This window comes from Anser anser (genome assembly GCF_964211835.1).
Source record: "Anser anser genome assembly, chromosome: 2".
In the NCBI taxonomy this organism is placed as follows: domain Eukaryota; kingdom Metazoa; phylum Chordata; class Aves; order Anseriformes; family Anatidae; genus Anser; species Anser anser.
Genome location: NC_139721.1, coordinates 54494059 through 54510661, shown reverse-complemented (window position 1 = coordinate 54510661; position 16603 = coordinate 54494059). Strand labels below are relative to the sequence as shown.

At 37.7% G+C, this 16603-nt stretch overlaps 1 protein-coding gene across 1 annotated transcript in view; it reads right to left on the bottom strand.

The window, feature by feature from the left end:
* Nucleotides 1–4257: 4257 nt before the first annotated feature.
* VAPA (VAMP associated protein A) overlaps nt 4258–16603 on the bottom strand; it is a 33608-nt gene continuing 21262 nt past the window's right edge. Inside the window, exons 3-6 of the mRNA XM_083824835.1 lie at nt 14050–14153; nt 12278–12358; nt 8513–8689; nt 4258–7547 (exon numbers count right to left, since the gene is read on the bottom strand). Coding sequence (XP_083680961.1) covers nt 7389–7547; nt 8513–8689; nt 12278–12358; nt 14050–14153 — 521 coding nt within the window. The 3' untranslated portion in view covers nt 4258–7388. The remainder of the gene's footprint in view (nt 7548–8512; nt 8690–12277; nt 12359–14049; nt 14154–16603) is intronic.

The following is a 16603-nucleotide window of genomic DNA, read 5'->3' as shown; positions in this document are numbered from 1 at the left end:
TTCACAAAACCATTAACAAACACTTCTGGATGCTGGAAATCCACCTTGCTTCAGCATCATCTCCTTCAAGCCTCCTGTTTCTGTCTGTAGATCTCAAAGTGCATTTCAGGGGGGACAAGGTGGCTCCCATTTGGCAAGAATGAAGTGTTTCCCCACCCAGGTGCCCTCAAAACTAGTAATTTTAAACTAGCTCTAAAATTAGAAACTGTTGGAGAGGAAAACGCATCCATAGCGATAACTGAGGCAGCTACAAACATGGTACAATTACGGAGTCCCACAGTAACCCAGACCGCTGTAACCACCAGTTTGCACAGTAGCACGCAGGCACCCTGGAAGATGTGTGTACACAGGCGTAAAGACGTACACAAACACACGCCAGGGTTTTGCATAACCCACAATACCCGTGCCCCAGGGGAGTTAACGTGCGCGTGGCTCACCCAGCGCACCGCGCACCTGGCGAGCTCAGTTCGCCACCACGCTCATCACAGGAGCCAAGGAGACCGAGAGGTCCCTGTACGTATACTGTGGGCTATGTTGTGAAAAATTGTTACCTGTGATTAGCTGCTTCATTTCTATCATCTCTAGTTCCACAAACGCAACCTTCTGCATAGCTCTAGAAGTGGACTCACAACCACAATTCACTTTTTCTTAAAATCACAGGACTGGGGGAAGCTTTGAGATCAGTTACAGCTGCTCTGAATATGAGATTCCTCCTTCCATCCACTTGCAATGATTAAATCAGTAGCATATGCAAGCACGTTGGAGAAGTGAGGGTGCATGCATACCAGATCATACTTTCCTCCAACTTTCAGCATTTCTCATCCAATTATTTCAGTTTTCTTGCATCACCTCCTTCTACCCCCAGGTAAGCCAAGCCCCCCTCCCACCCAACAAACCCTCCGTCACCTTATCCCCGTAACAGCTCAATTTTCTCTCCCCCATTCCCACTACCCTGCCCTCTTGCAATACACTCATCTCCCACCCACGCTGCCCCCAAGTGCTGGGCTGCAGCCGCCGAGTATCCGTGCCTATGCTGACAGCCTGGCAAGCACACCAGCACCAACTGGTCAAACAGCAGCAAGCAGGACAGGTAGCTTTTCAGCTCGCCATGCAGGCTTGCCCCTGATGGGAGCACCAACCTCAATGTCTTTTATCTCAGCTCTAATTGCCCTGTAATCGGAGGTAGTTGGTATCTGTGCAACATCAAGCTATCCGACGTAGCTTGAATTAGATTTCAGGTTCGCACAGGAAGAAGCAGCCCAAAGATGCTTCAATCACATAAACTTTGTCTCTTTAAGAAATAAGTTTTTCTGCAAATGCTCTGACCTTCCTTTGCCATTGTAATCTGGTTCCTGTGGAGGCAGGATGAAGAGATAATTTTCCCTAATCAGAAAAGCAATCTGTTCTGATTTTCTCAAAGCTGGGACATGAAATAAAGAGGGCTGAAGTATTTCAAGGTATTATAGAAGAAACTGAAGTCTGAAAGCAGTGCCATCAAGTTGAAGGAATCCCAGGCATGAATACAAGGAAAATCTCTCTCCTGGAGTTCTCCTGTTTACAAGACTCATCACTGCTTTAGGCTTAACACCCTCAGGATGGCGAGAAATCCCTGCTCCTGGAGAACGCCACACGAGTTTCTAGCATATGTTTGTGGGGAACATTAGCTGCTGCATGAGCTTTCATCTTCCACAAACCACTCACTTTATCAAAGCTGCACTCTAGCAGCTCAGATTAGAACTCCAGAGACCTTATTTGACCCAGGGTTCAAGATTTTTCTATTGACTTCCCTCCTGAGCCTTTCCAAAGCACGGTCCTATAACCAAACTGTCCCATAGGATGATTTAAAGCAACAACTCTCAAACATTAAGGAACAGAGCATCACGTTTATAAATCAAGGCAATCGCTAGATTATCATCATCATTACTCTTCAAACCAGCCTTCTGAGGAAGTGCCTCCGAAAACCATGGTTGCACAGTTTGGACTATCAACATAGCAATGGAAAAATCATTTGCCACTCCCATGGGCAGGTAGAGCAATGCATACCACCGCTGCCGTGGTTGTATAGATTTAGGAGTGTTTGTTTTCTTTTACTTGTAAAGTACAAACAGACCTGGCTCCACAAGAACTTTTGCTACACAAACACTTCCATGTTCTAATACTGTGAACACAACGTGCCCAAACTATTTGGGTTTTTCGGTTGGTGATGGTGGTTTTTTTCTTGGTTTTGGGTTTGTTTTGGTGGTGGTTTTTTTTTTGGTTGTTGTTTTTTCCTGGCTACTGTCTTTTAGTAGAGTTTGGGCTATAATTCAGGTGAACACAACCCACTGTTTAACACTTAACAACCACATTCTCTGCCTGTTTAACACTCAGCTTCAGGAAGAGAAAGGCAACAACTAAGTCTCTGAGAAGGTGCTTTAAAAGCCTGAGAAATGTTTCTAGGCAACGTAAAACAGCGTTTTGGAAACGGGAGAAAAAATAGTACAAGAACCAAGACGGAGAGTACGCTAGAGAACAGTGGTTGTGCACAAATCGTCTCTTCCCAGTCGTTTGTCCCAACACTTGTGCCTCAGTTTCCCGATCTCTAAATCCAGGATAAGCCATCCTTACAAGGCAGACTGAGAGACTCATGAAGACTGCTGTTACCAACCACTCTGAGAACTGGATAGACACTGATCGCCAATGACAATCTCTGAATTCACCTAAACACTTAAACCTGCACGAACATCAGTAGAAAGATACATTTTCAAGAACATCCTGAAAGTTATTTCAAGACTACAGCTTTTTTTTTTTTTTCTTTTTTGGAGAACTTGGATGATATTCAGGCTGACTTTAAGAAAAAAGCAGTGTGACGTTCATTATATACAAGTTTAGAAGGTAAGTATTAACTATTTCTGTCACCTTTCAATTAATTTTTCATTTATTTCAAGTGTCTGAGCTCAGACTTCTTAGCTATAATCATAGCTGTCTGTCTCATGCTACTGTGCCTGGATACTGTGACACCCTTTAAAACTTTTCTAAAGGGAAGGGAGGGGATGAACAGCATTCCACTGCTGCCAGCAACAGACGTAGCTACTGTATAAACAGGGATTCAATACCCCAGTGGCAGTGTCATCAACGTCACATAAACTGGTATGAAGCTTTAGACAAAGTGGCACTCTAACATGGTGGGAGATGCTTATACAACTGAAATTAAACACAGTTTGCCCAAGATGAAAAATTTGGTTTCATTCAAATCACTTCCCAAATCTGGTTCACTGCACAAACACATAAACCCTCAGCCCAGCAAAAGAGGAAGTACTTATATCTAGTAGCACTGAGAAAGTAGATAAAAGACAAAAACCGTGTTGTGTACAAGACCTCATTTCTACATAGCCACTTGTCATTTAAAGGACAAAATTTTAAGAAGACAACACTATCGCTGTCTATGCTTATGCAAACCTGTTAGCAAATTTTCTTAAATACACGCACCCTGCATCCAAGACCAAAAGCACAGCAGACCAACTTCTATGATACGCTCGGTTACACTACTTGAGTGCCCTGGAAAAGAAGTTCAGATAGGAAACAAAGAGATCAGTCTCGTTTCTCATTAGTTTCAACCCTTCCAGACAGGAGCCCAATCCCTTGAAAAGACAGACTCCTGTGCTGAACACCCCATCTCGGCCAACATTTAAGCGTGCCACCAGACTAACGCTGCCAGTCTCTGTGGCAGCAGTGGTCTGTGCTACCCAAGGATGTAGCTTCCAGCACACGGCCCATAAAGTCACTCGCCAGGAACCAGTGTAGAAAGCAAAGCAGTGAAGTACAACGTTCACAGAAGCATGGCTAAAAAGGCAAGGTGCAGAATTTTATCCCACCTGTAAACACGAAGAGCAGGGCATTTTAATGTGCTTATTAGGGCTGCTCGGTAACCACGTAGATCTCATTCCATCTTTTGCAAGAGTTTGCCCTGGCAAGTCTGTTCAAGAATAAATGTTTGGGACTCCAGACTGGAAAAGAAAAACTCTTTGACACGATTATTGTAAATCTGACAAGTCATCAGCATCCTCAGTGCTGGGTGGATTCAAGCACCTGCTCTTCTCTCCAGCACCGAATCTTCATCCAAGCCAGCTTCCTGCTACTTACTAGCAGTACCAAGAAGCAGGGCACTTACACCGCCTGTAAAGTGACCTAGATACACCTATTCAGCATCCTAAAGTCTACTGACCATAAATATTCAGGGAGAAGTTTCAAAATAATAAAAAAAAGGACACTACCACGTTTTCAATGGTTTATTAACACTTCAGCTTTTAATATCTTTGAGGAAGGCCTGAAAAATAAGCTTTACTTATTGACTTTGTCTTTTCCCCTTTGGCAAGATGTCATCTTCCACCTCCTCCCTCCACCCCTTCTCCTCCCAAGGATAATGAACTTTCAAGCTAGTGTTTGGTTGCTTCTCATATATAAATCGGTTTCAATCATAGCAGCAAGAGACATGCAAGCCTGGACAATAGTTTGTCAACAGCTTTTCAAGAATGAGTAGAACTGCACAAATAAATTGTGCGTTGATGCAAATAACTTTTTTAAATGAACTTCATATACATATATGGATTTTAAAACGTGGGTTAAATTTGGTGCCCAGAATTACTACAGAAGCTATATTTTCTATTTAACAAGGCTTTTTTTTTTTTCCACCTGAACCATCACACTACCCTTTTGTGAAGTGATATATTCAGAAAATCTTTAAATACTTCGATATTGTATACTTGTTCCATCTTGTCCTTTTGAGAAATCAGAATGGGACTTGTGATGCATATTTAACTGAAGTCACACACACGTGACCTCACATGACTTCATGGGCATCGTCATCTGATCTTACCACTAGGAGCAGTGGAGGCTGTATTTCCCCATGCTTACATACACAAGTAAGCAGGCAGACAAAGCAAGAAGTTCTAACCATTTCAGGAACAAAGACAAACAATTTAATCCATATTACATAATTCACTGAATACACTTGATCTCATCCAAAGTGACTCCTGAGAGCAAAAAAGTTGTAGCATTACATTTTATATACAGCTATGAAGGGATTACTGAAAACCAAGACAGTCTCCTTATACCATTAGTAAGCACACTGGTTACGAGACTGCTGCACACTTCCACTTTGAAGACATCACTCAAACCATGACCAAGTTTTACAACCACCTGTTCAGTATTTATGGAGAGAATTTATTTCAATACAATTTTATCTTATTTTTTTCCTTTTTTACTGCGGCCAGACATCAAAACCTGAGTTGGCTGCATTGAGTAATGACTCCTTTTTCTATCTTCAAGTCCTGAAAGTGCTAGCTACCCTTGAAAACCTCTATACACTATGCTGTAAACATTTTAAGATCTTCCAGGGGATTTTTTTTTCCTTCAGTGCAGGATTAACTGCTCTGTCTCAAGCAAACTACATCCTGCACACTTATTGCCTTCATTATTTTCCACGTAATCAGTTTGGAACAGGCTATGAAAGTTTGATGCGTTAATGTTCTGTTCGAGAAAAAACTGGGAGAATTACACCACTCTGAACCAGCGGAACCAAAATAATCAAAACCTTAACATGATGTTTCCAGTCACTGGGATGGAAGGCAACTTGAATGCAGACACTGGAACAAGTAATTGGAAACACCTGTGCTCGCATGCTTAAGTGAAAATAAGCAGTTTTTTGTATTTTCTTCATCTTCCTTGCACATATGCAAAATTTTATAAAAAGTTTATCACAGAGAACAATAACAGAACATGATGTAATTATAGTTTTCTTTAAAAAAATCACTAGAAATCAAAGGCAACCAAGATAATGTACATCTTCTCTAGAACATTTTTCTCATCTACACAACGTGTGCATATACCAAGGTCTAACACACTTAGCTGCACCACATCAAGTCAAGCTGTCCAAAAGCATACACAATTTCGCTGACAGGAGTATATCCCTTCCATTTTTTTTTTCAGTTTACAAGTAATTCCCTGTATTGGATTAAGCTTAGTCAAAAGTACAGATAATATTTTGTTCCATTACTACTGTTTGTTTTTATGATATTCAGAGATGAGGCAAGACATGAGATTAAGTGCAGGGAAGCATTTTAGACCCCCAAAAATGCATTCGTTAAAACTTAGCTATATATGGTTAACACAGGTAGGTCTGCCAAGAGTTGCATAAAAATGACTTTCATTTTCAAAACGTGAGCAACTAAGACTCACTCGACAAATATCAACTCTTCTGCATCATGGAATTCATTATGGGTGTCTGAATCATTCAAATCGCATTTTTGAATATTGACTAAAATGGAGTTATAAACCATAACTTGGTACATGTGAATTAAGTACCCTTATGAAATCAAAGGAGAAAAATGTTGACTCTTGGAAGACACCCAAAAGATCCAAAGATGGAACAAAAGGTTGATTATTACACTTCCGCACAATGCAAGCAATTTCTTAATATATTGAAAACATTCAGGTCTGGTATTTGTACCTGCTGGATATCCAAATTATTCTGTCCCAAAACAAGTTTGACAATTATCCCCTCTATAGCTGAAAGCAGCCAGAAAACAGTCGTGTTTTTTTGAACAAACAGAATGGAACCCCCTTTTTTTTTCTCCAAGCTTCAATAACAACAGTCTAAGCCAGAGACTTATGCAAATAAACCTCAAAATAGCCATTTGTTACAAGCAGCAAATTGCCATGAACAATGAACTTGTTAGGAATCCCTTCTAAAAGTACGACACACACAAACAGGCTACCCAGCAGAAAATCTGTTAACAATTTTATTTCTTTTGTAATGTTAAATATTATGGGACAGGATTGTAAGGATGAAGAACTCTCAACAATGCCTCATGAGGGATAAGAAAGAAATTCTGCCATCATATTAGCAAAGTAATGTAAGGAGAAAATTTACACAGTAAGAGGCACCATTTCCCCCCGAATACCTCTTGTCATATTCCTGAATGAGTGGGATTAGCAATCTAATAAATCATTTTTCAAGAGGTAACAGCAACAGATAAAATTTTTAAGGATTATTAAAATAACATTTACAAGACTCTGAACAATTTTTTGAACTCTTATTAAAACCACAGAAAGAAAGAACAATTCTTTATTTATGAATTTTCATAAAGGACTGACTGTGCAACTGACACTTGCTATTGATGACTTAATGTACAATTTTGTCCAGTAGCCGAACAGTTTGTCTTTTTAGATTGTGTTTTCTAACCGTGCGAGATCATTAAAGGCAAAGCCTGTTATGATGCTGTACACAAAAATGGTCACTTGGGCCATACTACCAATGAAGTGGTAGGTAAACAAATCTTTTTTCTGGCCAAGAAAAAAAAAAAAAAAGAAGCTGCATTTTGCATGCATGCTTCTCTCACTCATTCTTTCTACAAGATGAATTTCCCTAGAAAGAATCCAATGAAAATGGCTGCAATTACAACAAGAAGTGATGGAAGAGAATTAGAGCCATTATCTCTGAGAGCCAAAGCTGTGGGTGATCCAGATTTATCCGAGTGTGCTACCTTTCTGAGCCTCAAGCCTTCATCCTGAAGGGGGGAGAAAAACAAAAACACAGATGGAAGAAAATTATGAAGATATCTTCTTTACAATTGTATAAAACCTAACTCAAAAGCCAAATTTACTGGTGAACATTTCAATAAAGAAAATAATTTGAAAAATAATATTACTTCATACCAAAACCCAAGATCTGAACACAGCAAACCAGAACATTTAAAATAAGGATAGGCAATCCACTGCTTTGCTTAAGATTCTGAAATTCTTGCTAGGCACAATGAAGAATCCAGCTCTTACTTACTATGTAAGAAATAAACAGCAGTGATTCCTTATTGTTAAGGAGAACCATCTTCTCTGTGTTCTATTTTTCCAAATGTTCCAATGTCAGCAGAATTACAGGTGTAGAAACATCATTATTTATGAGTTCTTTAAAAGGCTACCGCGGCCAATTAATTTTTTAGATACCCAAAAGCAAATAGACAGAATAGTCACGTAGAATCACTTATCCATTAGTTACAGATTACTGAAAGGGCACCTTTACATAAAGGTACTGGAAAGTATTGTTTGCTTACCTCCGCTGGCCAACCAATTGTCCTTGTTCACTAACAATGTGCAACAGTGTTACCACTTTGGATCTCATTTACTCATTCTTAAGAATGAATAATAATATGCTTTTATTAAAAGTTGATTATTAAATCTAAATTAGAGATACACCAAGTAACTAAAACCACCTTAAATGGGCCTATATTTACTGCATTTCTTTTAAGAAAACGGTGTAGCTTCAGTATTTCATCCATGACTATCCCAAAGACCCAGTGACTGAGGAATATAAAATACACTGTGAAAGAGACAGTAAAATTACATTGCAAATCAATCTTGACATTCCAACAATTGCACCTACTTTCTGAAATACGCATTTCTAAGCCTAATCATAAGCCAGACTTTTCATTCAAGAAGAGTGAAGCCACTTCAATGCAAACATGGAAGCAGAACTTACTCTCAGGTGCCGATTTTCTTCCGACAGCTTCATAACCTCTGCCTGAAGTCTTTTGCACTCTTCCACTAGCTTCCTTGTTTCAGTATCATTAAGTGAAACACTATGTGGTTTTGGCATCGGTCCATCCTGCTTAGATGCATTCTGCACTGGAGCGGGTTTGCTTGCATCTATATCATTCTACAAATATTAAGAATGACTTGAGAATTTTACTTATCTAGAGAAAAATTACCCACAGCTTAAAATTGAAACAATCCAGCTATTTTTATATATATATATGTATATATGTATATATATATATATAGTTCTATTAAGTTTATACTTTAAACTATCTGAATAAAAGACTTTTTATTGGTTCAGTTCCAGTTAGCACAAGTATTAAAAAGCAAGAGACGGCTGACCTTTTTACATCTGGCACTAAATGCCACCGGGACAAAAACAAATGCTTAACACCAACCCAGTAGGAATCCAAAAGATGGCATAAAATACACCACGTAGCATTTGAACTTGACAGAAAAAAATAAGCAGAAAAGGACACACAGGAACAGCACAAAGCTGCGCTGAGGTTCAGACTACACGTTAAGAAAAATTTCTTTACTGTTAATGTGGTCAAACACTGGAACAGGCTTCCTATCAAGGTGGTTGATGCCCCATGCCTGCCAGTGTTCAAGAGGCATTTGGACAATGCCCTCAATAATAGGCTTTAACTTTTGGTTAGCCCTGAAGTAGTCAAACTACATTACGTTTGAAGGTCCCTTCCAACTGGACTATTTTATTCTAAAAGGAAGCAAATAATAGTCCTGCAATAGTAAGAAGCAGAACAAAGTAGAAAGATAACAGGGTGTATTATGACTAACATAATGTATGGCTAAAATATTTTACACTTTGAGAACCTCTTACTAGAGAAAAACAAGTTTTGGGATCTAAGTTTCACAGCATCTCTGCAATATGCATTACTAATTTTGAACACAACTAAGGAGCCACACAAAGAGCTGCCAGAAAGCCATAAATAAAATTAAAAATAAAGTTCCTGCAGCTCTGTTCAATATATACAATGATCTTCAGTAGACAATAATAATAGAATGGATTCAACTGTATGGCTCAGGTTACCATTCATAAAAAAACACCATTCCTATGGCAGTACATTCAAGCTTCTCTATTTTTACTTGATTGGCTACACGGCTATGTCACTTAGACCACCACCACAGTGCATGTGAAGCAGCCCAATCTGAATATAACAGAAAACCTATTAAAAAGTAACATATCTATGTACTAACAAAACAACTTAAAAATCCGATTTCCAAGATTTTCTTTAGTTCCTATGCAAACAGCAATTATTTGGGCTACAGCATCTACTTGCATTTTACACCTTCTGCAATGCAAAATGCCAAATCCTGCTATTCTACACAGGTACTCCTAACTAGATTTAGAAAGACCAGCATACTTGTATCATGAGTAAACAGAGAAAGACGTATGGCTTTTTTCACCGGCTCACTAGCTAAGCTGAACTCCTTCAGTAGTACAGAAACTTCAATAAAGACCTAAGCCTTATCTCCCTGGCGCAAACCTCCTTTGCTGCCTGACCCCGCTGACTGGTTCCTTCATGTCTATCTTCTGGCTATGACTGGTAGGCATCTGAAGAAAGAGGTTGCTGACTGAAGTAGTTGCATCCTGAGGTGGTATGTGAGCCTTACCCTCAGGTCTTGGCACATTTCTCATTGCGAGGCTTAAGTGAGTGACTAAATCAACTCCTAAAGCATTAGGGTTTTGCAACCCCATGCTGCTACTCAGAAAAATACAAAGATTATGTACAGTCAATACTATGAAGGTATTACATTAAAGAAAGGATAAAAAGAGTTAGTTCTGTAAAAAAAGCATTACATTTCTCTCACATTTTACTGTAAAACTAGAAGCAAGTATGACTTTCTTGTATCTAGAATGTAATTTAGCAAGAGGGTAAGAAACACAGAAGGTAGCTAGCTAAGTACCTTGATAATTAATGCTTAAAATTTACAGTTTTAGCATTTCACATACACCTCATAGCTGAATAAAAGCCTGCATCTCAAGTTAATCTTTACCAAAAAAATAAAAAAGACCATTATACTGACCATATTACCCTCACATTACACTCAAAAAACTGCATTAAAAGAACGGTTGCAAAGACAACTATTAGCCAGCCAGCAGACTGCATGAAGACCCTTTACACATGTAAATTATAAGATTTTAGATGCACGGACTCATGCTACTTCTCCCCAGCATACCTTACAGACTAATGTACAAACTATAAAATGTTAAAAAAAAGCCAAAGCCACAAAGCGAATAAGGTTGTTTATAGCATTAGCATCCCGCATTAGTGCTCTGATTCGCAATGCTAAAAGCAGCACCAAAAAAATAAAAAGGTAAAGAAGAATGTACAGTATTCAGATTCAATAAATCAAAGAACAAGAGTAAAATGTGTTAATGCACAAGAATTTCAGTCATATTCCACAAAGCTTCACGATAACAGACAGTTAACTACTATTGCAAATACCAGGCAACATAAAACAGACATCTTCAGTCCATATACAATGAAATTGTCATCTCCTACACAAATGGAATTGATTTTGTTTGAAGTCAGAAGCATGAAAGAGCTAATGGGATTTTTTAATTTTTTTTGTCTGATTACCTGTCTGTACCACTACCTTAAAAGATGCATTTAGGATTCCCAGCGCATGTATTAATTTCTAATCAGTACTTCCTTTTCTCATTCAGCTGAATTAGAAAGAGAATTTTTAAAACTGAAAAGCACTTAATACTTTAAAAAGCAAATGATCCAATTTGCTTTTCCTTGTATGTGGTACTGAAGACTCCGCTTTTATCTGACAGCATTATAATGCTAAAGCAAATCAGTAATATGAATAATGAAAGGACAATAATTTTTGGTAATAGTTCAAACTATTTGAAATGAAGCTACCATGGCAATTATAAGGTAAAGGACAACACTAACTTGTTTGCACTGCAACACAGAAACCATGCATACTGAATATCAGTATTCATCCTGAAATTAAACATAATTCACTCCATACATCATTGTGCATATTGACAACAGTGTAATTTGGAATTCTGCTTCTCTCCATGATTGCCAAACTAGTATTAGAAGCAGTAAATAAAAACCCCGTATTAAAAATAATTTTGTCAAGTGTTTAAATCTGCCTTCTACTTGAAGATTCATCTCAGTTAACTGATTAGGACATGGTTTCTCAGACACCAGAATTCAGACTTACCTCAGCTAACTTCAGCTTTCTAGACAACCTGTTCCTAAAACTAGTTTCCATAAAAGGCAGAAAAACAGGGAAGGCAAACCCAGAGGTACAAATTCTAAGCACGTACCTTTGCCACGTGCTAAAAGTGGGGAGCTCAGCTGGCTGCTGAAATAGTTGCCTAAATTCTAGTACTTCATAATCAGATAAAAAATTACATAGCCCTGATATTGTGAAGTTATTCTAGATTGTAAGAGCTCATTGTCAACCCTGCATGAATCCACAGCATAGCACATATGAATGACTATGAGGGGTAGCCATCAAACAATGTTTTCATGTGAATATCAGCGCCCAGTGAAAACACGTGCCTGAAAAGTTAGATACCAAACACCTCTCACATCCATTTAATCTAGTATAAACTCTAACAATCCACTTAATCAAATCAAACAGCTTTAAAAAAGTTCAAAACAAATTTCTGTAAGATCCTAACAGTCAACGTATAACAGTTTCTTCCTCTTTTCTTACTTACCAGTTTATCATTTTCGTTGGGCATTTCAAACACACATCTCAATTTGGAGTCCATTAGCTCATCGGGCTTTGCTTCTTTCCACTAAAACAATTAATATAGTTATTTAACGAGCCAGTCATGCAAAGATATGAATAGTTCATAACCTTGCTCTTAGAACTTCCCTATAGCTCCTACAAAGCTGAATGCCGTTCCTGCCCTAGCTGCAATTTTCAGAGTTGGTTTTGACCAACAGTTCTGTCCACTTTAGATTACTACATAAGTAACAAAAGGTAGAAACGGTTAAACTTAAGTCTTGAAATGGAATCAAGTGAACTGAATGCCAGGATGGATCCACAGATTTGTAGGGCACAACAGGTGGAACAGCAGAGTGGTTTCCTTAACACAATCAGGAACAAAAGTACCATCTGAGTTGGCCTAAGAACAAGGCCCTACCACTGCTTGGTAAATGGTCTCCTTATGTCCTATTTCAGAAGCACCAATTTTAAACAAAAGAATGAAAGACACCTTTTATTGATTCTATACTTAGCTCCAGAGTAAATTCCTTTTTTTTTTTTCCTCCAGTGGCTATAATTGTGCAGTAACTTGTAACTACAATTACTGATTTTCTGCAAGATTTGTTTCTCAGTATTCTATACTTTAACAACCAAGAAAGCAGTTATTTTAAAGGTATTTCTAAAGTGGATTTTTATATCCTCCCCAAATAGTTATGCTTCACTTACCACACATAACCAAGAGCTATCAGAGCATATCAAGAAAAAGTAAACCAGACCAACAAGGAAGAAAGATGTTATCTTTGTAGCTACACATCTCAAAAGCTTAACAACATTTTTTCCACTCTTTCCAGTGGAAAGAGATGCCATAATAATCTTTGCCTTCACATATAAGGGGAGAGAGCCTAAGCCTTCAGAGGTCTAGTGAATTTCAGTGATTTATGAAACCTTTTATCCGTATTTTGTTTCCCTTCCTCTGCCTTGAGTGAACACTGAACCATGTGATTAACCATGTGAACTCGGGGGTCCTTAGAACAGTTTCCAGAGACAGAAGCCTGCGCATCATTCCCCTGGACCCTAATAAAAATGATTATGGGAATCCATGTATACCCTGAAGGGCGTGTTCTGACTTAAGACTTCTCTTCCAATTGCTTATAATGTCAGAGAAAGGTGTCCTTACTTCTGAACTAACATGCACAAATCTAAATCTCTTCTTCCCGGATCTTTCGTCAGACCAGTCCAACCCGAGAATTGAATCTACAACGTGTTCTATTAAAAAATAAAACAAATCTATCATTTGTGCTGTGTTTAGCCACTTGGTATCTATCTCCTAGAGAGACACAGTGTAGCCTTGCAAATGTTTCAACTCCTTTAGAATACCATTCAACTTTTTGTATAAAGACTTTTTAGACCAAATGGGTCTATTTCATTCAGCTTCAGCCTTGCTGCTTCCATATACTCTTGATTCCCCCACATAAAACCTGTTTATTCAATTCCAATGAAATGCTTATCGCATACAACATGACCATGCTTTAACACCGAACTGACTTTAGCTTTGATACAGTACTACTTCTATTCAATCAGTCCACTAGACAAGTTCCAAGAACCGAGCTTGTATTTAATATTAAAAACCCTGAACCACTTACAGAAGACGTTTTTTTCAGAGAAAATCCAGAACTTCTCAAAAAAATAATTTTAAAAACGTAATTCACTTAAGGCCGAATTTTTAAATAAATAAGCAAATAAAAACTACAACAGTTATTCTACCCCAGTTTTACTTACCACTGCCTCCATATCTGAAATATTTGGTGGTGCATAGATCGTTTGTACCATAAACTTGTGTTTACTCTTCTCGTTTGGGTCATAGTCAAAAGGTTGCAGCATTACTGTTCAAAAGAATTAAAAAAAAAAAATCTGTGATCCTCCAGCTAATCACTGTAATAAACATGCCATATGCTTTCAGTTCACTTCTCAGCGAACAGACACTGAAAGTTAAAACGTGAAGGTGGTGTTGAAAATAGTGCAGATGTACACTATAGCAAGTAGTGAAAGGAAACATCTTACAACTGTTAAAAACCTTAAGTTTTTCAGAGTCTAGCATAGCTTAGAAGATTATTTCTGTAATTACTATAGCTAGAAGACATTTAATACACAAGTGAGAACAAACATATCTTGACTTTTCTTTGGAATAGATACATTTTGTGATTAAGTGAATACAAACATAAAAGAACAATGGTATACATTACGACATTTACTCTGGGGAAAAAAAAACTTACATTAGACAGACCACCAGTAGGGCAAGCTCAAATGACTTATGAAGGCATATTAATCTAAGCTGGGAGCAAAACTACTAAAATACTTCACTCAAACCACAATTATTATAGGAGGTAAAGCTGCCTGGGGCTTTAATAATGCATCATTAGTAATAATGCATCGTTAGAACACTTTCAGATTCAGCTCTTGTAAGATTTATAGTGATTACTTATGGAATAACTACGTAACACATTTTATTCAGGTTTTGACATTCTTAAACTTAAGTCCAGCCTAACAGCTAATGTTTGCCCAGAAGTACTCCAAAATCCAGGTATGGATTTGAATTCAATAGAAAGTTTTGGTCCTCCACTACATTTTATGAGTGGAGAAAGAGGAATGGAATTCAAAATCATGTTTTCTGTAAAGACATTTTTAAGTGACACATCAAAATTAAATACGTAATACCCTCTTTGTATTTTATCTGATGCGTTTTATCTCTGCATTGTCAGCCTTCAACATACCCTAATGCAGATTTTAAAAATCTTCCTGAATGAAAACAGATGTTTTTGACACAACATAGTTCGTGCTACAAGTACCAGAACTAGAATATGTAAGCAGTACAGGGTATTTTTGTGACGAGACAGTTTCTGAATGACAAGTCTTTTTACTGTACTCTTAGCTTTCCAAATTTGATCATTCAGCTGGTCAAGAAGCATAACTCATGTTTTCAAAGTTATTATTTTGAAGTGTACATAAATTGGAAAAATAAATTACATCGGTAACAGTATTCATTATCTCCATTATTACTACAAGACGACAATACTTTTAAAAGAACACTTCAATTACAGAAGCACAGTACCTTCATCCATCCAAACTGTATAAAGCCATCAGGAGGTTGAGGGTTTTTTTTTGTTGTTGCTGTTGTTTAAAAAATAGCCCAGAGTGGTTGTCAGGTCACTCTGGTATCATTATTTTGCGTGTGGTTTCTTTAGTTTAAAGTGACTGAAAAGAGAATATCTATAATACAGACCAGGAGAGTAAAGCACGATAGGATATACTGGCACATCCGAGGGCATAGTACAAGGATTTGCAGAAACATCTGAATACGCAAGGTTTGATAACAGCAGTGCTGGAGGACTAACTGAAATAGACAGAAGGATACATAACCAGCAGAGTCTACCTCCATTCTACATCCGTGGAATAGACCATGAAACAAACCGGCACTTTAGCCTCCTTGCTCACATTTCATCCTGGAGACAATTAGTTGACTCACTCCTGATGGGAGTCCCGGATAACAAAAGTTATATACACGCGTACACACTTGCAACACTACCAGAGAACGAGGACTCAGAGTAAACTGTAGAGAGAAATTATTTGACTTGTCTCCCACAGAAAGTGGATTCCACTTTAATGCATCTTTATATAAAATTAAAAGAGAAACCTAAGTAATTTCAGGTAATGATTAAAAACATGAATTACATTTATGGAGTCCTATCAACAGGAATCTGCATAGTCACCTGTTTTACAGCAATGAAGAAACTAAAGTAGAAATATTTACTTAACTAGGAAAACACACTGTACACTTTGAATGTGATTCCCATATAATTCTAAAAAAGTTCAGTCTGTAGACTTCAATACTTTTACAATGTCCAACAATTCAGATTTATTTTCCTCAATTCTGAATCTTCATTGGATGTATAGTTCAACATCCTTGCTTTCACACAGTGCAAGTTCTTCACAATAGAACTGAACTGCATTAGTTTATAAAATAGTAAGTACAGTATCAAAATGATTAACTTGGCCTCTCCAAATTCACCGGTACTTACGAAAAAGTTACTACTAAATTTAATTATACTGCAACCTAATTTTAGGCCTTATATACTAGTCACATGTTGCAGATGTTTGCTGCAGAATAGTTATCTGATGTTTTTCCTCCTTTAATGCTGCATACAGTATAATCAAATGATAATTAAATAATCTAGCATTCTATCTAGCAATCTGAATCAGATACATTTCAAAAATAAAGCACATATAGGAACTGCAATATTTGACATGCTTTCAAACGATCCTACTTGCAAAGGCT